General features: G+C 45.9%; 1 protein-coding gene across 1 annotated transcript in view; it reads left to right on the forward strand.

The window, feature by feature from the left end:
• Positions 1 to 278: 278 nt before the first annotated feature.
• Positions 279 to 26,492, forward strand: part of DOCK1 (dedicator of cytokinesis 1) — a 93,014-nt gene continuing 66,800 nt past the window's right edge. The window contains exons 1-3 of the mRNA XM_042019568.1: positions 279 to 417; positions 21,003 to 21,086; positions 25,976 to 26,016. Of these exons, the coding sequence (XP_041875502.1) occupies positions 372 to 417; positions 21,003 to 21,086; positions 25,976 to 26,016 (171 nt within the window). The 5' untranslated portion in view covers positions 279 to 371. The remainder of the gene's footprint in view (positions 418 to 21,002; positions 21,087 to 25,975; positions 26,017 to 26,492) is intronic.

The following is a 26,492-nucleotide window of genomic DNA, read 5'->3' on the forward strand; positions in this document are numbered from 1 at the left end:
CGCAGCCAGCAGCGCCGGCTTTGCGCAAGCAGAAACTTTCCGGGAGAGCACAAGCGGGCGCACCTGGAACGCAATCGGGGCTAGGCGGGGAGGCACCTGGTACATAACCGGGGATGGGCAGCGCCCACCTCCCCATCCCGGCCCCTCTGTAGGGGAGCCCTTCCCGCTGGCAGCAGCCGCGGCGCCAGCCCGGGACGCCGGCCGGCAGCGGAGGGGACGCGGAGGGCGGAGGGCGAGGGGCGGCGGGCCGGGCCGGGCTGGCTCCGCCCGCACCACATGACTCCGCCGTCGGGAGAAACTTTTCCCGTCCCGCGGTCGGAAAATGGCGGCGTAGGGAGCGGGGCTCTGGCATCCCGGCGGCTCCCGGCGCCATGACCCGCTGGGTGCCCACCAAAAGGGAGGAGAAGTACGGCGTAGGTGAGGACGCGCCCGCCCCGCTCCCGCCTGTTGCGCCCAGGGGCGACCCCGGCCGCGGCCTCCCCGTCCCTGCCCGGCTCCCCGCTCCACTCCGCGGCCGGGATGGAGCGCCGTGTCCCCCGGTCCCCCCGAGTCCCCTCCGGTTCCTGCCCTTCCCCGCCCGGCTCCTCCTGGCTCCCAGGAACTGGAGGAGTTGTCCGGGCACGCCGTGCCCCGCTGGGAGAAGTTGCTTTTCTGCTCCGCTGTGTTCCGTCGCTCCCCGAGCGCTGCGCGGAGCGAAGGAGCTCGGAGTTGTTTTCGTGTCGGGCTCTTGCTCCCCGCGCTGGAGGCGGCGGAGCGGGATGCGCTTCCAAGGCTGGCTCCTTTGGGAGCCCACCGTGTGCCCTGTGTGCTGTCCCTCCGTGGGAGGTGTAAGGAACGAGGCTCTGGGCTGTGCACGGAGTGTGATGCTCATACAGATGAGGGGTTTCCGCGCACCCTGGGATCCATTTCCTACTCCGCTCCTTCCGTCCGTCTCGAACAGAGGGGGATTGTTCCCAGCTGGTGGCTAAAACATCCCCGCTGTAACTAAACAGGACCAAACCCCGGTGAGGTTTGGGCAGGGCTGTGCCGAGAGGGCCCATCTTGAGTTTAAAGATGTTGCGTTTTGAGTAAAGGCTTTTATTTTGGGGTTGCGGCGCAGGAAACTTTGTTGGCATGAATGAGCGTTTGTCTGGGGGAAGGAAATAATAAATCTGACTATTCACATTGGAAACACGAAGTTCAATGTCCACCACAGTTCTTGGGCTGGATTGATTGTGAAGAACAACTTTTCATAGAAACCCACAGCTAAACCTCATAAACAAAGAGAGCAGGAAGAAGGGAGTTTTGGGGTCTGAGTAAAACTTAAGTGAATTGTAGGAATTAATTTTAAATTCTGTGTGCATGTCCTTAGAAAACCACAGCTTGACTTTTTAAAATTACTAGTAAATGCCGGTTACACTGTGTGAGACCCGTGGGTAATTCCATTGCTGGGGATGCAGGACGAACACAGGGAAGCAGAGGTGCAGCTGATGGCAGTCGCTCGTTAAGTTTCCAAATTATCTGCCTGGTGGTGTGGGATGGGTATTTTGGATTGACTGATCTGTCACGTAGTATAAGCTGATGTTCCAACCCAGTGACACTCGAAAGCAAGTTCCTCTTTCGCAGGAACTCCGTGTCTGCTGCTCTGGTGGGGGTGACTGCCCGGGCCCGGCTTTCCAGGAATGTTTTGAAATTGATTTGAAAAGGACAGGAGAGACAAGTGTGAAATAGACTGATTGTTTTATAACATGCTCTAGGTGTACTTGGCTCTCCAGCGTGGGGGATTGCATGTGTAGTAAGAGAACTGGATTTAAATGTAATTTAAGCATAAGACCCCTGTTTCCCAGTTTGAAGAAGCACAAGGTGATGTGCTCCGTTCGTGCTTAGTTGGTATTTTGTGTCCACTGCTCTGCAGAGAAGCTTGTCATGGTTTTAGGATAGGTTTGTGTTTCTCTGATAGTTTGTTTTCTTTTACCTGCAAGGAAGCTGAGATCCTCACCAAACTTGGGGATTTCTCTGCTGAGTCACAGAGGTGTGAGAGTTGAAAGTGGCTTTGGTGTTGCACGGAGATTAGATGAGATTTAGAACTAATTGAACATTGGATTCACTGGCCTATGCCATTGTTAGGTGCTGCTTTGGGAGGGATAGCTTCTTTTTGATGTCCTCATTAAGAAAATGGATATTCAGTTGGATTATATGTGCTTTATGGACCTCTATGCTGTTAAGAAGGGGCACTGTGAGTTTTCTGATGTTTTATTTCTTGCTGCTTGGTGAAAGCTGGAGGTTGTGGAGAATTGATGCAACGGTTGTGTAGTCCCAAACAGATTTGGAGAGGGTCCTGTTAACCTGAGGATTCGGACATGAGAATATTTTCCTTCCTGTTTGCCATGACCAGTCCTGGAGGCTGATGTTGACTCAGTATTGTCTGACAGTGAGGAAAATATCTAATAGGAGTGCTAATGGGACTTAGTGAAACACAATGTGGCAGACTTTGTGTATCTCATCAGTCCATGCAAACATCTCCAGAAGGATGGTGCCAGACTCATTCCAGTGGTGCCCAGTGACAGGATGAGGAGCAATGGCCATGAACTAAACCATGAGAAGTTCCACCTAAACACGAGGAAGAACTTTCCATGAAGGGTGGCAGAGCCCTGGAACAACTGCCCAGGGAGGATTTGGAGTCTCCCCCTCTGGAGACATCCCAACCCACCTGGATGCATTCCTGTGTCACCTGCTCCAGGTGGGATGGAGTGAGTGATCTCCAGAGGTGCCTTCCAACCCCAGATACTCTGGGATTCTGTATGCAGGCTATCCCAAAGCAGAAATATCAGGAAGGTGTGTTGTGGTTATGTTTGTTATGTCCTAGCTGTGGGAGCTCAGAAGTGTATATAAATGTCTATATATAGAGGTGTGTATACTTGAAATATGCACATGTGCTTATGTAATACATTTATATCCCTTTTTCCCCTCCTCTGGTCTATCCCTGTGCACAACAGAGTTTTCTTAACATCTCAAGACCTGAAGATTTGCTGGCTGTGATGCAGCTGGAACAAATTATGCCAACAAGCCAGTAGTGGAAGCTGGTAGGACACAGGTGTGTTAAGGAGCGCTCCCTCCTGTGGCACAGTGGGATTTGGGGGTGCTCTGGATGCCCTGCACTCGAGTAAAGTGAATTTGCTGCCCCAAGCCTCTGTGCAGAGGCATTATCTCAGCAGGCAGTTGAGAGCGTGGCTCAGCTCTGCTTCCTGAGAGAGTTCAGGGGAGGCTGCAGGAGGAATGGGTGTGGATCTAATGGGATAATACGGATATTAGGTTACCATATGGGGAGCCATGCGGAACAGGGAAATGATCGCCTTCGTTGGAGAGGCTTTTCCCTGCTCCCAGTGCTGCAGATCCTTGTCCTCCATCTCAATCCTGCCTTTCATCCCTTGCCCTGAGCTGGTGGGGAGGAGTGTGGTTGTGTGGGGAGGACCACGTGGGTGTGTGGCTTCCTCCATGGGGACACCAGAGGCTTCCAGAGAGTCCTGAGAGCTGTTTGTGTCCCCTCGGTGTCACCGAGTGGCCGTGGAGTGTGGCTGCTCGGTCTCATATTCGCCGCTTTTAGTGTGATGTGAAATTTGTAATTTTGGTGGTTTTCCTTCTGCCGGGGGAGAAGGGATGTAAAGAGCTGCTTTGGAAAGTCTGGGAGCCTGAGCAGCACCTCTGAGGTGGTGCAAAGTGGCTGTGGCAGCTTCCAAATCCTCCTGAATTCTGCTGTTCTTTTTCCTTTGGGCTGAGAGCTGCAGTGGGAGGTAGAACTGGTACTACTGTGGTGACTGCAAATACCATATTTAAAATGCCTCTATGTCCAAAGCTCTGTGTTCCTATGGAGTAATTAGACCACTACTGTGCTAGTTTAGTCCTTTTTTTTTTCATTTGAATAAATGGTAAAATAGAAAATTAGTGCTTCATGCCCTTGGATGGTCAGATGTAAAAGGAGAACTCCCAGTTACAGGGCTGGAGTCCCTGTCCCTGGAGGTGTCCAAGGAATGCCTGGATGTGGCACTCAGTGCTCTGGGCTGGGTGACGAGGTGGGGATTGGACTTGGACTTGATGGTCTTGGAGGTGTTTTCCAAATTCAATGAGTTCCAGGATTTTTGTTTGTTCCTGGTGAGTTTCTGTTGCACATCCCAACATGGCAGATCGTAACAGGCCTGATTTACATTGGGATGTTGGCCACACTTCATGGTTAGGGTGTTTTAGTGCCTGAGGTCGGGATAGCTTTGCCAAAGGTGTTTATAGAAGTACCTCCAAACCAGGTACATAGAAATTTATCTATTTGGTTATTAGGGGAGGGTTTAACCAGTTGGTGGACTAAGTGATGATACAGTGATCATGATTTAAAAGTTTTGCAGCTGAATTCTGCTCTTGCAATGCCCTTTGAATGGGGATAAAATTTGGGAAGAGGAATGCTGGTCAAAGCCCAGGAAATCCTACAGCCAAGCATCGTTGCTTCACTTCTGCTTCTTCAGGGAGGACTGTGATGCTTTTGGACAGATATAAGGCTTTTGTGGAACCCTGGAGTTACAGTCCAGGCTGTGGTGAGCTGTGGTGGCACATGGAGACTCTTGTTTAAGGTGATGATCTTGTGTGTACTTGTGCCTTAGAGCAGGGAAGGAAACATTTTAAGGAAATTGGAGAAGATGCATCTTAGGAATGCATCTTAGTGATTTTAGTGCTGCTGTGCTGTGAGGTTTGGAGCTGCCTGACAGGACAGGACAGGTGACTGCTGTTAGGGACAGCAGGGCCGTGCTGTGACACATCCCAAACCCATGGAGTAAAAATGGAAAGGTAAAATGTCCATGGAAGATTCGCTGCTGCATTGATCAGTGTGTTGGAGAGAGCACATGCAGATTCAGTTTCCTAGAGATAACATTCCCCATGAACACTGAGATGAGGGTTTTATTTGTTACATCCCTCTGCTGTGAGGAAAGGCTGAGAGAATTGGGATTGTTCAGCCGGGAGAAGAGAAGGTTTTGGGGTGACTTCATTGTGACCTTCCAGTACCTGAAGGAGCTGCAGGAAAGATGGAGAGAGACTCTTTATGAGGGATGGAGTGACAGGACAAGGGGAGATGGCTTTTAAATGACAGAGAATAGGTTTAGATGGGATATTGGGAAGGAATTGTTCCCTGGGAGGGTGGGCAGGCCCTGGCACAGGGTGCCCAGAGCAGCTGGGGCTGCCCCTGGATCCCTGGCAGTGTCCAAGGCCAGGCTGGACATTGGGGCTTGGAGCAGCCTGGGATAGTGGAAGGTGTCCCTGCCCATGACAAGGGGTGGAATGGGATGGGATTTCAGGTCCCTTCTGACCCAAACCATTCCATGATTCTATTTTACAAAACCCTTTAATTCCCTGCTTGCTGAGGGGATGCATTTCCGTGCTGCCCCATCCCTGGCATCCCCTGAAGCAGAGGGAAGGGGCTGGAAGGTGTAACAGGCTTCTTCCTGCAGGAATGACCTGAGTTGGACTGCAGGCATGTGCTCGGTTCCTCCCAGTTTACTCAGCAGCCACTATTGTTCTCTGTCAATAAACACTTGTTGCAAACAACAGATTGGAGAGGGATAAAGATACCAGATAAGTGGAAGTGAGCGTGGACTCCTGTTTGTTTTCATCCAGGCCAGCGACAACATTACAAGCTGGGATTGTTCTGAGAAATTATTCCTGATGGGATTTTCCAGGAATTTTTTTTTTTTTTTTTCCTCATGGAGCACAACTGACTTCATTAGGTAGCCAGCAGCCTAGGGCCATAATACAGAGCTTTTATTGAACTTTGCAAAGGAAGTTTTCAGTCAGTTTAGGGGATTTTCAGCTGTTAATTTTACTCTTGTTCCTAGAAAATAAAAGGGGAGGTAGAAAACAAGTGAGGTTTTACACTTCACGTGGTACACAGGTATGGCAATGACAGTAGTCACTGGGGGTTGATTTAAGGCATTTCGTTTGGTATTTCCATCCCTGGAAGTGTCCAAGGCTAGATCGGATGGGGTTGGAGCACCCTGGGATAGTGGAAGGTGTCCCTGCCTATCACAGGGGGTGGGACTGGATGGGCTTTAAGTCCCTTTAACCCAAACCATTCTGGGATTCTCTGATTTCAAGTAGCACCTTGGTGGGTTTTGTAATTATCCCTTCATCGGTTATATTGTAAGTGCTTGACTTAGGTGCACTCAAACAGAGCTAATTTGGGCTGTTTGCCACACTTGGCAGAGATTTCTTTGTGTTATAAAGGCATTTTCCTTTCTCCAAAGGCAAAGCTTTCAGGGAAGGGGAAAATAAACTGGAGGCAACATAAAGGCAAACCTTCTCCAGGAAGCCCCTCTGTCAGCTTGCAGCTACAGGAACAAGGGTTGGGGTAATTTTTCCTTTAAATATTGATGTTTCTGGAGTTTGTCCAGCGCTGGCTGTCGAGCACATGGAGGATCCTTTGCTTTGTCTGATTCTTCAGTGGTCCTGCAGGACTGAAATCCAATACCTCTTGTTAAATACCTGTGGATGTGTCCAACTGTAGATAAACAGCTGGGGCTGACTCCTGTTAATGAATGGAAGCTCCAACAAGGAACTGCCTCTAATCCAGTTTTAAAGAATTTACTCCATCAAAGATGTTGGTTTTGCCTCTCCCCTTTGTGTTGTTTCAAGTCCAAAACTTCCTCAAAACCCTCAGTGGAGCTGCTCCTCCTTACGGGTCTTCTTTGCCAGGGAGGTGGACCACTGACAAGTCAGATTTTTTTTTTTTTTAAATTAAACTTAAAAGCATTTTAAATTCTGTTTTCTAGCCTGTGGTGCCCCCAAAGCTGTTCTGACAATAGTCATTTTCTGAGTAAGGCTTTAATGAATTCCTTAATGAGTTACTGGAATACTTTCTTCTTTTAGCTTGCGGGGGGAGGGGGGGTGTGGAATTGAAATCATGCCCTAAACAAAAGAAATGTTCAATAAGAGATAATTCATGTAATTCTGAAACTTTATCTCCCTTTCCAGACTGTAGTTGTGAAAACATTTATATATTTATAGTGTTATCTGGCCATGTTTATGTAATTTGTGCATTAAATCTGATTTCTGATGTGAAGATTTGTAACACAAGAAGCAGCAGTTGCTGCATTTCAGTTTCATCAGCAAAAATGTGAAATATCTCTGGAAATATTTTTCTGCTCCATATAGCTTTGTAACTAAACTGAAATAATTGCATTGAGAACTATTATGTGTAATCATGTACCATATACGTGACAAAACAAACAGATGGATGAAGAACTGAAGCAACTATTGGCTGCCATACATGAATTTTGGGGTTTATTGCATGACATTTTTTAGCACTGCTGCCTTATTTCGAATGCTGCTTTTATTATTTCAGCACAACCCTTTTTAGAACACGTTTGCAGACGGTTTTGGTGGCTGATTTTGCCTGAGGGCGTTGGAGTAGCAAAATGTCTTTGTGTTCGCCAGTAGAAAATACCAACAAGTGAGTGGTGCAGGATTTGCTGTGTAATTTCTGAACAGGAATGGCACCAAAATTGTACATAATCAATGTTTGTGCTTGTAGGCACTTGGGTTTTTGAGGCACTCTGTTTGTCCATCCCTGCTCTTGCAGTAACTGTGCCACTTTCATGGATGTGCTGCACAAATGATTGAATGTTGAGGTGGAAAACCTACTGGAGCAGCTGCCAGGCTGAGCAGGTGTGGTGGTTTTGAGAAAACCCTGTTATCCCTGAGGAGTCCCATGTGGGGAGGGCTGATAATAGAATAGGTCTTTTTGCCTTAGAGGTCGCCAAAACCAATATTCACGACCATATAAATGCTAGCTCAAATCATAATCTGAGCCAAAGAAAAGCTGTTGACCATGACAGGTCAAGACTTTGCAATAACTTATATACCTTTAAAAACGGAGTATTTTGATTAGGCTTTTACACTTGTGGGAGAGTAAGGAGCACCAAAAGTGTGCTGAACTCCCCCATCCATTGGAAAATCAGCCAGTCTTGTGGTGTATGCAGGGCAATTGTCTGTTCTTATCTCTTGAGGTACTCCTCATGAAGCCAACACTTGCCAAAAAAGCTGCCAGGCGTGACTGGATGTATTGTGACCCTGTAAAAATTGACGAAGCAATGCATCTGCAATCAAAAGGTGTTAAGTCTGCAATATCAAATATTGCTTTTAGCAGTTGTTTAAAATATGGTGAGCCTATCAGTGGGGGCATCAGGAATTGTGTTCCTTGAGGAGGAACCTCATGGAGCTCCTGGCAGCTTCTGGCAGAGCTTCCCTGGAGCATTTGGAAAATTTGGCAGTGCAGGTGGGCACTTGGGACTGGAGAGAGCACAGAGCCTCTGAAATACCTGAGAGCCTCCTCAGGCATGTAGATGCCTTCTGGAAGTGCAGCCTTAGGTGCTTGTGTTTATTCTGCCTTCCTTCTCCTGCTTATCCAAACAAAGCACGGAAGTGCTGGCGTCACTGGGCTCGGAGCTGGACGGAATAAAATAACATCTGTGCAGGGACTGGGGCCCAAATAGCCCGGGAGGAGGGAACCCACAGGGAGGGGATGAGGCCATGCTGCACCCAAACCTAAGACCTTCAGCTGTGCTGTGTTAGGAGGGTTTTCCCAATTTCTCTACATGGAATAAACAGGAGAAAACAGAATTAAGGGAGAGCATGGCAAACCCTGGTGCTGCTGGTGCCTCTGGGAGGGGGCAGAGGTGCAGGATCATGGAAAGCTCCACTCTCACCTGTCTCCAGCAGCTTCCCTGCCTCGCAGCTGGTGCTTTAGCCTTTAACATCCTCCTAATGGTGCCAGCTGATCTGCAGGAAAAAACGTTGGCAGCAGGGAATGGTTCAGGGCACGGAGTTGGGTGCTTTTAATGAGGAGCTGCCTCATGCAGAGTGTCCGATGTGTGTGTGCGTATCAGAAATGAAGTGGAAGCAACTGGTAATGTAAAAAGTACTCCTGTAGTAGACCCTGACACAGGAAATCTCTCAGTGCTGAGCCAGATGGAAGCTGCTGATGAGAATTTGACTTTCTGAGTCTTGAGGCAGATGGTGAATGGTTTAAAAGGACGCTTGCTTTCAGAAAAATCTGCTGTGCATATGACTCCAGTGAGCAAACCCTGCCCCTGCCATGGCTGGGGATTATCAGGGCAGTGGCTTGGAATGCCCTGTCAGTGCTGTCCTCTGAAGGAGGGCTTGCACTGCAGTTTAGTGACTGTGCAGAGATATGGTGAAATGTGTCACTTGGGCCAGGAAAAGTTATAGATAAGAGCCTGTGGGAATGTTTCTGTTGATAAATATGAGGTTAATCTCTCAAAATGAGAGTGTATGAGTGACAACTAACATCAAAATGGAAGAAAGAAACCTTTAATTATTGTTTTGTAAGTAATGGAAAGAGCTAAAAGAGGATGTGTTTAGCAGCTCTCGTTTGATTGACTTTTTCCTCCTGCTTTGGGGTGCTATGGGAAAATTCCTGTTCTTTTGCATCAATCCATGGCTCATTTGTAGCTTTAATATAGAAAATAATGCTTAGACTGAAGCCTTTAATATGCTTTACGTAACCCAAAGTAGTGGTGATGTTGCCTGGTGTCAGACCTCTTTTTTTTTTTTTCCTTTATATCTCTTACCTTGTCCTTATACACAGATTCCCAACATCAGCTGTTGCCTTGTCATCCCTGCTGGAATTCCTTCCTTCCTGCTCACCCTTTTTCCCATTGTTGTGCCTTCTCAAGTCTTGCCTGTTACATTTTTCTTGCCATGACTGGTAGGTGTTGGTGTCTCCATCAATCCATCACCTTCCTGGTGCTTCTTAGACCAAGAATCTAAGGTGGACTTGAGAGCCTATTTTATTTCCTCCTGTCTGAGCCTGGTGTGTCTTGTGGGGTTGGTTTTTTGGTGTGTTTTTTGCCTTCTATAGATTGATGTTGAAGTTTCCAGTGTGAAGGGTAAATGATGTGACTCAAACTGGTTGCAAAAAAAAAAAAAGGTGGTTTGTGGCATTTTTGTTTTTTTAAATTTTGGAGTTATTTTGGCTTCTGTTTCCAATTAGAGTTAGTCTGTACTCCAATTAGAGTAGTGTGTGTGTTTGGTGTGGCAGGATCCAGCTCTGCCCTTCCCTGCCACCCTGTCAGCAACGCCTCTGTAGGTGCTGACAGTCTGTGTCCCACCTCTCTGTCACCTCCACTGGGCTGTTCTGCACTTTTTTGGTGCAGCTCACTGACAGTTGGGCATAAAGGAACCAAACTTTTTGTCCTGGACTTCCCAGGCAGTGGCAGGAGCGTGCACAGGAGCAGCTCAGAATTCCTGGAGCACTGGGACTGCCTGACAAACACCTGGCATTGACTCCTTTCTGAAATTAATTTAGTGACATGCGGCAAAGCAGTGGATAAGGATCCTTTTTCCAGAGATTTCAATCATTGAGCTTTTTTGGTGAGAAAACAATTGTCCTTGCTCCCAGTGAAGTGGCTGGAGATGAGAACAGATATTTTTTGTGGTGCAGAGGTATTTCTTGGACAGTAGCTTCCATAGTGTGTGAGTCAAACGGGACAAAAGACCAACCCCAAACTTTCTGGCTCTGTATCAAATACTCTTTCGGTATTTATTACACTACACTTTGTTTATTTATTGGTCATGTTCTTGAGCATTTGACTGTACCTAAGACTCTAAAAGGATTAAAAAAAGCACATGAGATGTTTATCTGGCTCATAGGGACATCTGCAGTTAGATGGGATTGCTTTAATGCTGACCATTGCTGTCCTGAAGAGCTCCAGGAGGTTCTCATGGCTGAGGGAGTTTTTTTATAAGGTCTTGATCTGTCTCTAAAATGCTGATTGTGGGAATTGGACTTTGGATTCTGTCTGGTCTGTCTCCTGCTAGATCCCAGTTTTGGGATATTGATGGAGGTGGTGCTTATGCAAGATGATGGCAAAGGCTTGGTTAAACCAGGGCTGCAGCCACAAACTGGGAGTGGGGTCCCATCAGGTGGTGCAGTCCCCATCCCTGGAAGTGTCCAAAACATGTGGGGATGTGGTGCTTTGGAATGTGGTTTGGTGGTGACCATGGTGCTGGGTTGGTGGTTGGATTTGATGATCTTGGAATCATGAAGGTTGGAAAAGACCTTTAAGATTAGCACAGAGTTTTTTGGGAAGAATCTCCCAAACTTTCTTTGAGAATCTGTTGAGTCTTCAGGGAGTGACTAAAGTATCTTGCTTTGAGCTCTGGGGGGTGGGGATTCTTATTCCCAAAAAATAAAGACTGGATATAGGCAGATCAGCACATTTTAGTAAAGACTTGAGGGAATGACTCCATTATGGTGCTGCTGATACTGTTGGAAGTTTTGTGTGGGTTCAACTCTGGTTTGATTTTCTAGTTGAACGTGTTCTTGAAATGATTTATTAACAGATTTTTATCAATCACTTGGGCTGCAGAGGAGGCATCTGTTTATTTACTGGGCTGTGATGAGTGATTGAACTGGTTCAGACTTTTGTCTTAAACACAGAAAGTACAATTTCGGCTTCCTGCAGCAGCTGCAGTTTCCACAGTTAGAGCACACGAAAGTGAACGTGTTCTTGGCCAAAAACCAGAAGTTTTAATAATTGTAAGGCTTGAATATTTAAAATATTGGGATAACTGCAAGCCTTTACAGTCTGGGTGTGATACCATCTATAACACAGCGTGCTGATCTGGGAGCTGTTCTTAAATCAAACTTGGAAGACCAGGAGTTCACATATTATATTTGTAAAACTCTATCCTGATGCTTCCATAACAGTTACATAAAAAGTGTGGAAAATATAAAATAGTTTTGTGGAGGGGAACCGAAATAATTGTATGCCAGCTTAGGTGCTGAGGAGATGGGCTCAGAAATGCCTGGGTAAACTTAGTAGAAAGTAAAATACTGGTGATCATTAATGAAGTCTTGAGTTCTACAGTTGTGTTTCCCTTCTTGCCACACCTGCACAAGGCAGGGTTTTTGTGCTGTTACCTTTGCATGCAGCAGCAGCCTCCTGCTTTTGGGCCACTCATGGAGCAAGAAACGTTTCTGAAGTTGAAACTGTTTTTCTCCAGAAGGCTGAAGGCTGCTTAGCAAGAGGAGTGAGTTAGATTCCTCCAGGAAAATGGCACAAATGCTCTCCCCGCCTTTTCCAACACTGCTGAGCAGTGTCTCAGAGGATGCTTGCACCAACCTCACCCAGTGCAAATGTGTGATGATTTATAGATCAAAAATGAGCTGGTTTGCTGGCCATGAATGGAGTGTGCAGTGTGCTGGCTGTCAACAGTTTGGCTTTTTAACAGTTTGAGGTAGAGAATCCTGCAAGTGGAGAGGAGTTGAACAGTTGAGAAATAACCACTAATTTTAGATTAACGCAGTACTTTTTCAGCGAGGGAAGCAAATGTTTTCAGGTGAAAGCTACACTGTCCAGTCTGGCACAAACTTGTGCTGCCTGTTGGAGCTTTCCAAATAGAGACATTGGAGCAGATTTTGGGAATCATGGCAGGGAAATATGTCCCTGAATATGTCCCCTTAAGCTGCTGTTTCCAGGAACAGCACAGATCTGCTCCTTAGCCAGGAGCTGGCTCTGCTCTCCTGCTCTGCCCTCCCTGGCTGCCAGCGGGCATGTGCTGGGTGCTAATGCCTCACCCCTTTTCAGGGAGTTCTCAGATTGATGCTGGAAAAATAACCTGCCAAAAAGGAGGAAACAATAATCAAAATGCTCTTTTTTTCTTTTTTTTTTTTTTTTTTTTTAATAGCAGAGGTTAGTGAGTTACTGCTGGGTTAGTGGCACCTTAGCCATCCTCCTGGCATTAATATGTGACCATCAGGGTGGTTTTAAAATCCATTTTCTTTGGATGATTATGCTTGGGAAGGAAGGAGTTATGGCTTTGAGCTATTCTGAATTAACAAGGGCAATTTCGAGGCTCAGGGCAGTGAGGGAAGTAGGTATAAGGGTTATTGCTGATGTGTTTCAGTAGGCTGAGGGGTGCCTTAGCAGTGGCTAAGGAACCAAGTTCTCACCTGGGAGTTCCTGTGTACATCTAGGATCGATTACTGGGCTACATCAACTTCAAAATATTAATTTATTACACTATATATATAAAAAAATCATTGACTAATTTAAGTAATAATAATGAAAAAAAGAGTTGTACTTGATGATCCTTGTGGGTCCCTTCCAACTCGGAATGTTCTGCAGTTAGACTAGAAGAGGCTTTAGAATTATTAAATAAACTTGTGCTAAAGTGAATTGTGGTGAATATACCTGTAGGTTCTTATTGTGCCAGAATTGTGGAGCTCAGTGTCTGGAAGCAGAGATCTAGGGTGTCCCTCTACCCTGGTTTTCCTGACTTCCCAGAAGTCTGTAAATGTATGGAGTAAAATGTGATGCTGGGTCTTTAATCAATAGTGGGATCACATCAGTTACTTTTCATGATTTCTTCCAGAATGAACATAAAAATCGGTGTGGGCTCAAAGGATTGCCCTGAGGTGGGAAAAACAGAATTACAGGGATATCAACTCCTCTCTGAGAGCTGCCCCAGTGCTGGTGGAAGGGGCTGGTGCTGAGAGGGAGCTGGACAGTGACCCTTTGTTAGGGCCAGTGGCTGAGCCAAGTCCGCTGGAAGCAGCCTGGAGCATGTGATTGCCCCTGGTTTGGAGAAAAACAGTTTTTCCCTGTTTTTGCAAAATGGTGCTCTTATCTTTTAGTGCATTCAGTGCTGTTTGACTCGCACCCATGGTGACGTTTTCCCCCTGATTCTGGTGTGAGGTACAAATTCAGGAAAAGCGTCGCTGATTTCCCATTTCTGGGATAGCCTGGTTGTTTTGGGAGAGAGGGGGGAATTATTGGTGGGTCAAACTGGGGCTCTCAGCAGGACATTCCTCTCTCTGGGTGTCCTTTTGGGGAAAGGAGAACATGTTCCTCAGGGATTGTTTGACTTCGGGTCTGTTCTCTTGCTGTTGGAGACAGCCTGAAAGACTGAGAGACAAATAAGGGGATGGCAAAGAAAAATAAATTGAGTAAGTTTTGATGTGTAAAAAGCCCCAAACTCCTTCATCTTTTTTTCTCCCATTCCAGAGGCTTCCCTGAGAAAGCAACAGAGGAATTTTTTGTTTTCCTTTGTGAAATCCTGAGGAGGAAGAACAGTAGGAAATGAAAGCATCTTCCCATCACCTCATTTCCTCCTTGCTTTAGGCTCTTTGCTCTGCATCATGAGCTTGGTGTTGCAGTGAATTGTGTCATTTTTATCCTGTTTCCGCAGCAGTGCAAGAGGAGTTTGTGTGTTGAACCTGAATTTTTATAGTCACTGAAATGCCCATTCAAATCTGGCTGTGCCATTAAGCTCACTGCTGTAGTACTGCTTAGTAAAAGACCCTCTTTGCACAGTTCTGCTCAGTGCAATAGGAGCTCCCTGCCATGGCAAGGGAGAGGCTTGAGGAAGCAGGGGGGCTGATGCCTCGAGGATGTTCACAGGGAGCTCTGTGATCCCCTGGAGCACCAAATTGGCCCTGTGGGGGCTTTGACATCATTTGCGCAGGTTTAGCCTGGAGTGCTGGGTTGGGAAGGACGTCAGGGTTTCTAAGTCTCTTTCACAAGCTGGATTTCAGATTGAGCTTGTGGTGTTTGGGATGTTGCAGCTGTGTGTGTGTTGGCTGGACTAAACTAAAACATGAGAAGTTTCACCTCAACATGAGGAACTTCTTTCCGTGAGGGTGGCAGAGCACTGGAACAGCTTCCAGGGAGGGTGTGGAGTCTCCCTCTCTGGAGACATTCCAAACCCACCTGGATGTGTCCCTGTGTGCCCTGCTCCAGGTGACCCTGCCTTGGCAAGGGGGATGGACTGGATGATCTCCAGAGGTCCTTTCTGACCCCAAGTGTTTTGGGATTCTGTGGCTGGAATCGGGACTTCTGAGGCTGTCCTTGCTGTTGATGGAGTCGGTACCGTCCCCGTGGTGCTGGGCAGGCTGGACCCTGGGCAGTGTTGGCTGAGGATGGGGTGGGTGGCAGTGCTGCCACGAGGGAAGGGGCAGTGATGGGCAGGGATGGAGGAACATCAGCCAGGATTGGGCGTGGAGCTGCAGCACTGCCAGTTCTGGTCACTTCTCTCCTGGGGAGCCTCGGCTGGAGGATCTGGCCTGACTCATGACCAGCCCATGCACAGCTGATGCTCTGCCAGCACTGACCATAAGCTGCCCGAGTTCTTCCTCCCCTCCAGCCTTTAACTCTTGTCCTTCTCCTACCCAGCAGACCCCTGGGTGCGTTTTCTACATAGCAGTGCTGGAGGTTTTGCAAATTTTCTAAAAATCACGTGTGGAATCAGTTTTGAATTATGCTCAGTTCCGAGTGCTCACGTCCTTTCTGGAGGCACACGTGGGTGAGCACAGCTAATGCTCAAATGCTGTCCTTGCCTTCCTGGAGGATGGTGCCTGGAGCCCCATCAGAGCAAGAGCCAAGTTACAGCTCCTTAGTGGCCCCCAGTGAAATGCAGGAGGTCTGAGGGAACATCAAAACTCACTTACTTTGTTATTCTGAGTTGCCACAAGACAGATGCCAAAACATCTGCCTCTGGATAATGTTTTGTGTTAGTCTAAATCAGCATCTTACTTTTTCTGCAAGAGCCAGCACTGAGAGCTCGGGGTGATGTGATTATTCCTTGCATCCAGGGTGTTTCACTTAATGGACTTCTTAATATTAAAAATCAATTTGGATGTTCTTGATTGTGCTTCTTGTTAGCTGTGCATTATGGCACATTAATAATGCTGTTAGAGTCAATAATGATGTATATATTTTTTTTTTTAGCACTACTTTCAGCTTTATACCCTCAGTACTTCGTGGTGAAGTACTCTGCATACAGATCAGCCAGAAGTGGTGGGGAGGGCTGTTAAAACAGTGAGTAAGCATCTTACTTCATTAGCTCCCTAAAAATAAAGTGTCTGCCTTGAAAGGGGGGAGGAAGGAAAGCAAGAAGCTGAACTTATTTCTTGGAAATCTTGGCTTGGTCCAGAACTCTTCATTTCACAGAATCATTTGAGTTGGAAAAGACTTCCCAGACTGTTGAGTCCAAGCTGTGCCCAATGCCCACCTTGTCCCCAGCCCAGAGCACTGAGTGCCACCTCCAGGGAATGGGCACTCCAGACCTCCCTGGGCAGCCCCTTCCATTGTCAAATCACCCTTTCCATGGAGAAATTCCTGCTGGTGTCCGACCTGAGCCTCCCCTGGTGCACCGTTCCCTCTCCTCCTGTCCCTGTTCCCTGGCAGCAGAGCCCGACCCCCCCGGCTGCCCCCTCCTGTCAGGGACTTGTGCAGAGCCACAAGGTCCCCCCTGAGCCTCCTTTGCTCCAGGTTTTATTTCTCTGTGTTTTTGAATTAGTGCCGGAAGGACAAGTGAGCATCTTGCTCTGTCCTACTCAAGCTCTGCCTGCCGGACTCAGCAGCAGGGTGGTCACACCTCTGGAAGGCACCAGGCCTCAAGTTTGGGGTTGTTCTGGATTTATGAAGTTCCTTCAGTTTATTAATTCCCGTTGGGCAGTGGGTGATGAGACACCAAATGCAATGCAGAACATATTGCTGCCCTTGCCATCTGTTGTGAAACCTGAGGTGTCTGCTGCCTTTAGAAAAGCTTGGTGGCCCTTCACTTTGTGTGCTCACTTTGGAAGAGGAGAGGCAGGCTGGCATTGCAGGGATTTCAGGCTGAGGGCTTCCAGAGTCTGGTTTAGGATTCTCTCACCCTCAGCAGATGCCCTGTGTAGTCATGGAGAAGAGGAAGTTCCAGATGAACCCATGTGTGTTTCAGGGATTTGCTGCTCACGTAGAGGAGGAGTGAAAGGAGCTGTCTCACCTTTGTGAGGGAAAGTGATGATAAATCCTTTCTATCTACTTGAACTCATGGGATTTAGGCTAATCCTGTGATAAAAGTCACATTCATGGATTTAATCAATAAGATTAGAGCATCACTGGACAGGAGGAACCACGAGCTGGATTTTCTCCTTTAGCTGGGTTGTAACTGTTCAGGTCTAAGAATTTCTCCAGGTTTCTCCTCTCTTCAGGAAAGGAATTTTTTGGGAATGTTTGGATAACAGAATAGCTAAAATATTGAGAAAACTCTGAATCCAGCTTGGTAAGACGAGGGGTGACAAAACCCAAGGTGAAGGCGAGAAGATCTACCCTTGGTTAAGGCACACATGAACTAATTGTCTTTAACAATTCTCAGGTGCAACTCCGGACTCCAGCACTGCTTTTTTCCTTTCACTTCTCCATTAGCCTCAGGTGTAGGAATCAGAAACTCCTCTGGGTGAGTAGCAGAGGACTAAGGAATCTGCCTGAATATTGAAATCAGCCACTTAGATTTTAGGGAAAATCAGAGAAAAACCTTCAGGTGTCTTTTAATACCAGAGACTTTACGGAAGACTTTGCTTTTTTTCACCTCTGTGGTTTCAGTCTGCTTTTGTTGAAAAAGCACAGTTATGATTTAGGGATTTGTTTTTTTTAAAGACAGTGTAAAATAAAGCTGATCATTTGTTAAACGTATTTTGGTTTCTTTCAGGAGTTTAGAATGATTAATACAACCTTTCACGCAAAGTAATACCAGGGAATATTACTCTGCAACATCTTTATGGCATCTTAAGATATCTCACCTTTCATACAGTCAGAAAAAAGCTTTTTCAATATCAGTTGATGTTACCTTTGTTTGCTTTTTCTTTTTTTTTCCACCTCTGTCAAATCTAATTCTTCTAGTGTTGGCCTCCTCATTTTTCCAGCGTGTGCAGATTAACGAGTGCAGCTCACAGAGGTGTTTGTTTTGTGTTCTTTAACAGCAAATGGAGCTTTGGTGCAATTACTGTAATGCCCTGTTCATTGTTCCTTTTGTTATCAACTCTTAGAGTTGAAAAATGGCTCTTTTCTGTGCCCACACTTAATCCTTTGCTTTTGGCACTTTGGGATTCTTGTGTGGATGTTGGATTTTTTTAAATTAAGCAAAACATCAGTTAAAAAAACACCTTAAAAATTGGAAGTTATACCTCAGGTTTTTAAATATTTTAAATGATAGCTCAGGATACAGTTGATGAGACAAAATGCAAACATACCAGTTTCATGCTTTACTCCTTCAAATTTTGTCTTTTCCTTTAATTAAAGCCTTGTCTTTTGCTCCAATCAAACATTTTCTGTCACAGCAGCTTTTGATGTCGCTATACATAAAAAAGATTCCTGTGAGGAGGAGTTCTTCTACCTTACAGGGCAGTTGGTGGTGTCGTTCTTTGTAATCACAGGGGTGGGATGCACTTTATAGTTATTTTGGTTGTTTGCTTCACGATGTATCAATGCTGTTGGAAGCCAGAAACGTGATTTATTTTGTCTCATAGACATATTTTTCACACATATATATATTTTTGAAGATAAATCACCCCTCCCTGGCTCCTCAGTCAATTGAGGTCAGTGGGAGCTGTCGTGGGCAATAATTACCATTTGATGGTTGTTTGTCATCTTCTGCCACAAGAATTGGTCATTCCACTGCAGCTTCTGGTGCATGACCTTCCTTGTTGTGACAGACACCGGTTTAGCACTCCTGGGCACAAATTTTGGTGCCTTTTGTTCATAGCTGCCTTTGATCCTGAGTGTTTTCCCACTTAAATGTTGGAGAAATGCTCAGCTGAAGTGTGAATTGAGTACAGGGCTGGTTTTTAATCTGTTAGAATGCAAATTTTTCCTGGCTGGGATGTCTGGTGTGAGTCACTGAAGTTGCTTGTTGGGGTCCTGGAAGTGGGAGACTGTCCTTGGATTCATTTTTGGATGTGTGAATATCCAGGGGCCTCTTGGTTGAGCTGTGAGCATTGAAGGGATCTGAGTAAACACCCAAAGGATGGATTTTTTTGTGTTGCACTCCAGCCACACGAGTTTGGAGGAGTTAGGACTGTGTAACTTTGTTTTCCCTGCTATGCACAAAAGCTGAAATGAGCACATTTCTGGGGAGTGTTTCCAAGCAGAAGTGTGGTCACCACTGTGACCATCCCTCTGCTCAGAGCAGTTTAAAATGCTCATTTTTGCTGATGTGTTTCTCAGAACCCCCTTCTCCTGAACAGCATTTATGGCTTTCAGATATCCTGTGCCAGATACCTGGGAAGGAAGGTTTATCTCTCTTTAATAATGACAAAATTAAGGAAAACATTAAAGTAGGAATTAGCTTGGCTTGTTTTGATGTCAATAAAAACATTGTTACTTTCTAAAACCTTCATTTAAATACTGGTGATATTTATTGGTCTCTGCAGTGCACCTGGCCTTTATTCTTTTTACCCTGTAGTGTCCTTTTATTCCATTAATAATGTTTTACCTTATCCTGTGTTTTCCAAACTTGCTTTTCCATGGATTTTTTCCATTTCTGCTCTCAGATATATTTATTTACCTCTGAACTCTAAAGTCTGTCAAGCCAGAGGAGTTCTGCAGAAGGGACCCAGCCTGTTATGGATTTATTTACTGGTGATAATTGTGTCAGCTGGAATTCCAGGAGTTCTGGGGTGAACAAGCAGTAATTCCTAGAGGCTGGAGCTGGAGGCAGCACTGGGCTCTGTGCCCCATCCTCGTGCTGGGATTAGACCTTCCCTCGTGCCCACTGGGATGTTCCCAGCGTGTGAACTCAGGGCTAAACCGATTATCAGCTTTGGGGTCAAAGCAGTATTTTTTCTCCAGTTACCAGTTCTTAGAGATGTAATTTGTGGTGTTGATCTCCTGTGTAATGCAGGCTCTTGCCTGCTGCTTAGGACTGCTGGGGTAGGAGAGAGCTGGGCAGGTAAGGGAGGTGTTCCCTGCATCCCATCTCTCATTGCTTCATTGGTAGCTGTGCCGTAGGGTTTGAGTTGGAGGGGTTTTTTGGAAGTGCTTTGTTACCTGTAATGGGTGTGGAATGTGTTGTGGGTGCTCTATGAACTCGTGGTCTGAAAATTTCCTGGGAGAGGCACACATAACTTATCCAGGTCTTTCTGTTCCGATAAAATATCCCGGAGTCCTGCCCTGGAAAGTGAGGCAGAAAGAAAAGCAGTGGTAATCTGAGGGGTGGGAGGAAGTTAGGAGGTAATTATTATATTCTGAAAACACTTTCGCTTCCTGAAGAGTTGCAACAAGTAGTGAGACATTCTGATTTTCAGGTATTCTTGATCCCCGTTGGAAGGAGGAGCTGCACAGTTGTAAACTGAGGAAGAAACTTCTGTGGGATCACCTTGCCCGAATTCCTTAGCTTTAGTCTTGTGAATATTGGAGTTGTTGCCTTTGGTCATGAGGACCTTCCTTGGTATTGGAAGATTTTTTTCTCCTACAGAGAGTTTGCTCTATATAAAACATAAAAATTTGGCTTTAGGAGTTGTAACTGTTTAGTTTTTCACATCATGGGTATTTTTTTCCCAACCAAGCCTAGTTTGTAGCATCATTTGTCAGATGAATTTGTGAGCGTTGCCAATCTCAGTGCTCAAGAGTATCCAGGTTTTCTTTCGGGAAGGGTAGGGAGGAGTAGTCTTTGAGTTACTGTTGTTTTTGGTTGTAATTTAATATACAGTGGGTTGATGCAGTTGCCTCTGGCACTCAGAAATTCTGAAATCATATTTTTCAACATCCTATGCATGCAGTAAATGGATGAAGTGACTGGGAAATCATCCTTTAATATTAGCATGGCAATTTGAGTTTTCTAAAGGCACTTTGGAAGTTCTCTGTGTGTCGAGCTGACGGGGGAAGACAGAGCAGTTCATTGTAGAAAATTGACACAAAGTGCTGGAAGGCTGGCAAATCCAGCAAAAAATGAGTGTATTGCCATGAAGATGATGATTATAAACAGAGTGGGGGACAACTTTAGAGAGTGAACTTGAGGGGTTTTTTTGTTACAAGGGGAAATATTATGGATTTCAGAACTTGGCTGAATTTTTATGGAATTCTAAAACAATTATTTTGCAGAAAGATTCAGAATGGCAACAATGAGTAATAAAAGCAATTACGTGGAGAAACACCTGGAATTGTTGTCTTGCCTGTACTAACAGCAGTGTTTCCTCTGCCCAGCTCTCTACAACTACGATGCCAGGGGACCAGATGAACTTTCCTTACAGATCGGGGACACCGTGCACATCCTGGAAACATATGAGGGTAAGAGGGCAAAAACTGAACTGAAAAAGAGGATTTTTTGGGGGGAGTTGTGTTCCTTTTCTGTTTGTGACCACCTCGTGCTGCCGAGTGATGAATTGGAAGCTGAAACAAATGAAGGCGTGTGTGGTTGATGAGCTGGTGAGTAAGTATGGGGTTTTCTGGGGAATAAGAATGTTCCCACAGCTGGATTTGTATGGATCTGTTGTGGCATCTCCCCCACCTTAGAGAAATGAGAGATGCTTTTTGGGTACCCTTGGGTAATGCAAAAGAACCTGCTGCTAAAAGAAGTTTAATCTGAATTTGAAGGTCACCTAAGTTGTGTCTCTTCTAAGATGGGTGCCTGTGTTAGTGCCGTGCACTAATTTCAGGCTTTCCCAGATGCCTCTTCTGAGATGAAACTCTGGAAACATCACCTGTACCAAAATCCTTCCTCCCTGATCCGTCTATAAGGGAATCTGAATGGCTGAGTTTGATAATCAACAGGATATGGAAATGGTCTCAACGTTTTCAGCTCTTAATCCAAGCAAAATAAAACTCTTTCATTACATCCTGGAGTTGAAATTTTATGGCATGCTGCAGTTTGGAAGGGTGTGGGGAACATAGAACTAAACTCTGTGTGTTTAAAATAGTCTAACACTTTTTTGTCTTGTGGAAACATGGTTTTTATGTAAATACATTGATTTAATACATTGATTTAATTTGCTTCTCTAGTCATTGATCTTTCAGTAGATCTGTGTGATAAATTTATTTTAGCTATTGGCTTAACTGGATTTTTTTTATTATTTACTGAAACAATGCTATTTCAGCAAGATCTGATCATCACTGTGAAATGGCATTTTTGAATTTTCTCATTATTCCTGGGCTGGCCTTTTGTTGGAGCTCAGTTTGCTGCTGCAATGCCAAGTTTGAGCAAAGCAATCTTTCCACTCTCTGACGTTGCATGCTTTAATAAAACCCTAATAATGCGATGAGTTTAGATGCAAATGGAACGATTCAAATATTGCACAGCTTTGTACTTTTATATATAAATAGATTTATTTAATGAATGTGGGAGAAGCTCTGAGCAGGGAATGTGAAACCCTCTCAAATGCTGACTGCTGCCAGCTAAGTGGGGCAGTGGGGATGAGTCACCTTTCCCATGGACTGGAATAATGGGAAGACCTTCACCCTCTCAGGGCTTGGAGCACATGGGATGAGTTCATGTGAAAAGAAATGCAAATTCCCGTTCTCCCAAGCACTGATTGCTCATTCCCTACCTGCTGAGATGGGGATTTAGATGCTGTAACTCTTACCTCTCTTTGTTTACAGAGCTGCTGTGATTAGGGGGTTACTGGAGTTGTTTGATCTCTGGTTCCCGGGATAGAATTTGTGTGGATTGTGCCCCCGGAAGGTTTTGTGCCATAAATTTCCAGGTGTGTGCCTGGGACTCACCTGCCTGTGCCAGGCTGAGGTGGGAATGGGCCCATCCAAAGGAAAACCCTCTAATTAAATCATCCTGGGACAGAGGAGTTGTTGGAAGAGTCAGTGAAGCCTTTTTGCTGAGGATCTGGGGTTTTGCCTCTCCAAGGTCTACCCCTTTTCCCCCGTGGGAAAAACAGTTGGTTTTTTTTCATGGATGGAGTAGACATTCTGCTCCTCCCATCCTGCTGTAAATCTGATACTATTTTAAATTAGTTTTCTGTCATAATTCCTAGGTTGAGAGCAGTTTTGAAGACTGATCTGTGTCTTTGAAGTGGTAGAAATTAGTTGTTTTTTGTTTTTTGGGTTTTTTTTTCCTCTGAATCTGCATTGCCAAGAAAAGCTCACAGGAAATCCTTGCTCAGTTGGGGTCTCTGCAGAAGAGAGAGGTGAGGAGTTGGGAGGGCTCAGTCTCACATCCCTGGTCTGGAAGATCTGTTTTTAGGGCAGGTGTAGGATATCTGTTGCCACCATGTCCTGGAATTGATTGCTGAAATGAACCTTGACCCTGTGTTTAAAATAATATTTCCTTTTTTTGCCCGTGAGTTGAACTTATTTTGGAGATTGTTTTTATTGCTAAAAATATTGATGTGTTGCATTCTAATTATGGAATTTTTTTTTTCTCTGAAACGCAGAAAAATTGTTTAGAATGAATTCAATGTGCAGGTCCTGTGAGGTTTCAGTCTTGGTAAAAACATCCCCTATTTTTATAGGAGTGAGGAGACTGGAAATGAATGTGCACGTTTCATGATAAATATTAAATTTGTGTTCATCCAGTAAAGATGAAGCCACTTTTTAAGACTAAAATAAAACTAGTATTTTTCTTTCAGGAGGTATTTTAGTTTATTTTTCAGTTAGAAAACTTTCTCTGTCCTTCTAATCTGAGCCCTAGAGGAAAAGCCAAGCAGGAAAGCTGTAGGAATTCCTAAATATCCTTCTCTGCAGGAGAGGAGGATTGCATTTTGTAGCAGATACCCTAAAACCCAAGGATTTACCACCTTCTGGATTAGTATTTTCCAGATCTTTATTGTCTTAATTCCGTTTCTTGACATTATTTCATGGAATGGGCAAATGGAACCATGTGATCAATAACTGTGGCTCATTAAGGGGGATAGCTGGGAAATGTAACAGAAAATCAACCTCAAAAGCAAGGTTATGTGCTGGAGCTTCAGTTAATTTCTAGTGCTGCTGTGAGAAGGGAATTTGGCTTCCCAGATCGGGATTTTCACCGAAGTTATTCTTGGTATTACGGGAAAGTTCAGTTTTTGGTGCTCTTTTTTTTGTTTGTTTGTTTTTCAATGTAACTGTGTCAAAAATTGATGCATTGTTTGAGGGTAACCACAGCAAATTCTTGAGTGTCTTCTGCAGCTTCAACAGAGGCAAAAATATTTCCTTGGTCTCCTCTTAGTTGAGCATTTCCTTGGATGCACGTTTCCAGCTGTTCCATAGTGTTTGTTAAGGACAAGGTCTGCTCTTGAACAGCTCCAGGGATGGGGGGTCCACAACCTGTGCCAGAGTCACCTCCTTCCCAGGGAAGGAATTCCTGGAATCCCCCAATGCTTTGGGCTGGAAAGGGCCTTAAAGCCCACCCAGTGCCAGCCCTGCCATGGCAGGGACACCTCCCACTGTGCCAGGCTGCTCCCAGCCCCAATGTCCAGCCTGGCCTTGGGCACTGCCAGGGATCCAGGGGCAGCCCCAGCTGCTCTGGGCACCCTGTGCCAGGGCCTGCCCACCCTCCCAGGGAACAATTCCTTCCCAATTTCCCATCCAGCCCTGCCCTGTGGCAGTGGGAAGCCATTCCCTGTGTCCTGTCCCTCCAGCCCTTGTCCCCAGTCCCTCTCCAGCTCTCCTGGAGCCACTTTGGGCCCTGCAAGGGGCTCTGAGTTCTCCCTGGAGTCTTCTCCAGGTGAGCACCCCCAGCTCTCCCATGTTTTTGGGGAGTTGATTAGAGATGACTTCACATGTGTAAGTGACACTGCCCCCATCTGAGCACGTTCATGGCCAGACCCAGTGCCTCCAGTTGAACCAGTGAGAGCTGCATTTGCAAACTGGGCTCCCTGCAGAGCTCCAGGCTGGATACCCAGCACCAGCTCCCCGCAGGGAGGAGCCTGGTTGGACCAGCCTGGCCACATCAGGACCTCTGCAAGGAGCAGGAGTGCTGCCAGCTCTCCAAGGCAGATTTTGGCTGCTCTCTTCTCCCTGATCCTGGGAGCTCTGGCTGCAAAACTTCAGGAAGCAGAGGTTCCTCTGTGGGGGGCTCTCTTTGCTGCAGGGCTTTTATTCCACAGGTGCTGTGGCATGTCCTGAGGCAGCACAGGAGGTGGGCTGGGAGACGAGAGAATGGTTGTTTGTTCTTCAGTTTGTACAGTGCATCTGATCAAAGTTCTGGGGTTCCACAGTTTAAACTCCAGGACTTCAAAATGTTGGTTTATTCATCTAAAACGGTGGGAGTTTAGTTTTTTTATTAGGGTTGGAATCCGTGCATGGATTTCAGCCAGTGGAGTTTAACACAGGCAGAAATGTTTTGCCTCCTTCGCACCTGAGCAAAACTGGGAGTGCTCATTTCAGCAGCAGCTGGATGTTTCTCGGGAAGCAGTGGGAATGTGGGATGTGAGGCCATGGCAGCCTCTGTGTGGTGGGTACAGACACCAGGTTTAGGGAGGTGGCACTAAGCAGCCCCAAGTGCTGCAGTGAGAAGGTGATGAATCACTTTGGCTTGTGCTGCAGGAGAGCAGACTGAAAAATCCCATGTGCTTGAGCCTGTGATTTGGGTATCTGGTCCCAGAGTGTGCAGAATGAATTTATCAGCATGTGTTGATTTCATGGAGCTTCTTCCCTGTTCTCAGGACTGGGACTGCAGTTTTTATTCCACATCTGCTTTGTGTTCTCCCCATCCTCCCCCAGACAGGGATGCTTTGCTGTACAAACCCCTCTTTGCAGGGCTGGAGGGGTGGATGCTGCATCCAGGCTCAGTTCTCCAAATGCTTTTGTATTTTGATGTGTGACTCCTAAATTCTAGAGTATTCCTGTTTTCTGGTGAGGTGGCTAACAGCTGAAAACTTGGGTTTGTGGAATTGAAATGGGTTTCGAAATGGAGCTAGTCAAACAATCAGTTTTTGTCAAGGTAATGCTCTTAAGTTGGTTTTGTGTTGGTGAGTTAGTAATTAAAATGAAATGCACAGCAGTCACACGCATCATGTCAGCCACCATCTCTGTCATGTGCTTCTCTCCATCATCTCTCTGATTTTATAGCTTCCAGGGTGACTTGTTTTATCCGGGATATTAAGCCTGTGGAAAGCTGAAATTCAGGTGGGATGTGCAGGGCTGAAGCATGATCAGAAACACCTTACAGTGCTGTTGAGCTGCGAAGGAGCAGCTGGGAGGTGCCATAAATGAACTTTTTAATGTTTTGTCCCTTTTTTCTCTCCTAGGTTGGTACAGGGGCTATACACTACGGAAGAAATCCAAGAAGGTGAGTGGTGCTCGTTTTTTCTCTTGGAATAAGGTGGATTTTTGGCACTGGGTGTGTGGGTTTGTGGAGGTCTCTGATCCTGATGGAGCTGGAGCCCAGGTGTGCACTGGTCACTGCTGCTCTGTGTCCTCAGCCTCTGACCAATAGGAATTTTTCAAGTTAATAAAAACTTATTTTAGCAAGGCCTAAAGGATGACTGGCATATCCAGCTCTGGGGTCCAGAGGAAGGACGTGGAGCTGCTGGAGAGAGTCCAGAGGAGGCACCAGGATGATTTGAGGGATGGAGCAGCTCTGCTGGGAGGAAAAGCTGAGAATTTGGATTGTTCAGTCTGGAGAAGTGAAGCTTTGGGATGACCTCATTGTGGCTTCCCAGTGCCTGAAGGAACCACAGGAAACATGGAGAGAGAGTTTGGAGAAGGGATGGAGTAACAGGACAAGGGGAATGGCTTTAAGCTGAAGGAGGGGAGATGTAGATG

This window comes from Corvus kubaryi, unplaced genomic scaffold, assembly GCF_017639235.1.
Source record: "Corvus kubaryi isolate FWS band 111438036 unplaced genomic scaffold, C.kubaryi_AGA036_p1.0 138, whole genome shotgun sequence".
Classification (NCBI taxonomy): Eukaryota; Metazoa; Chordata; class Aves; order Passeriformes; family Corvidae; genus Corvus; species Corvus kubaryi.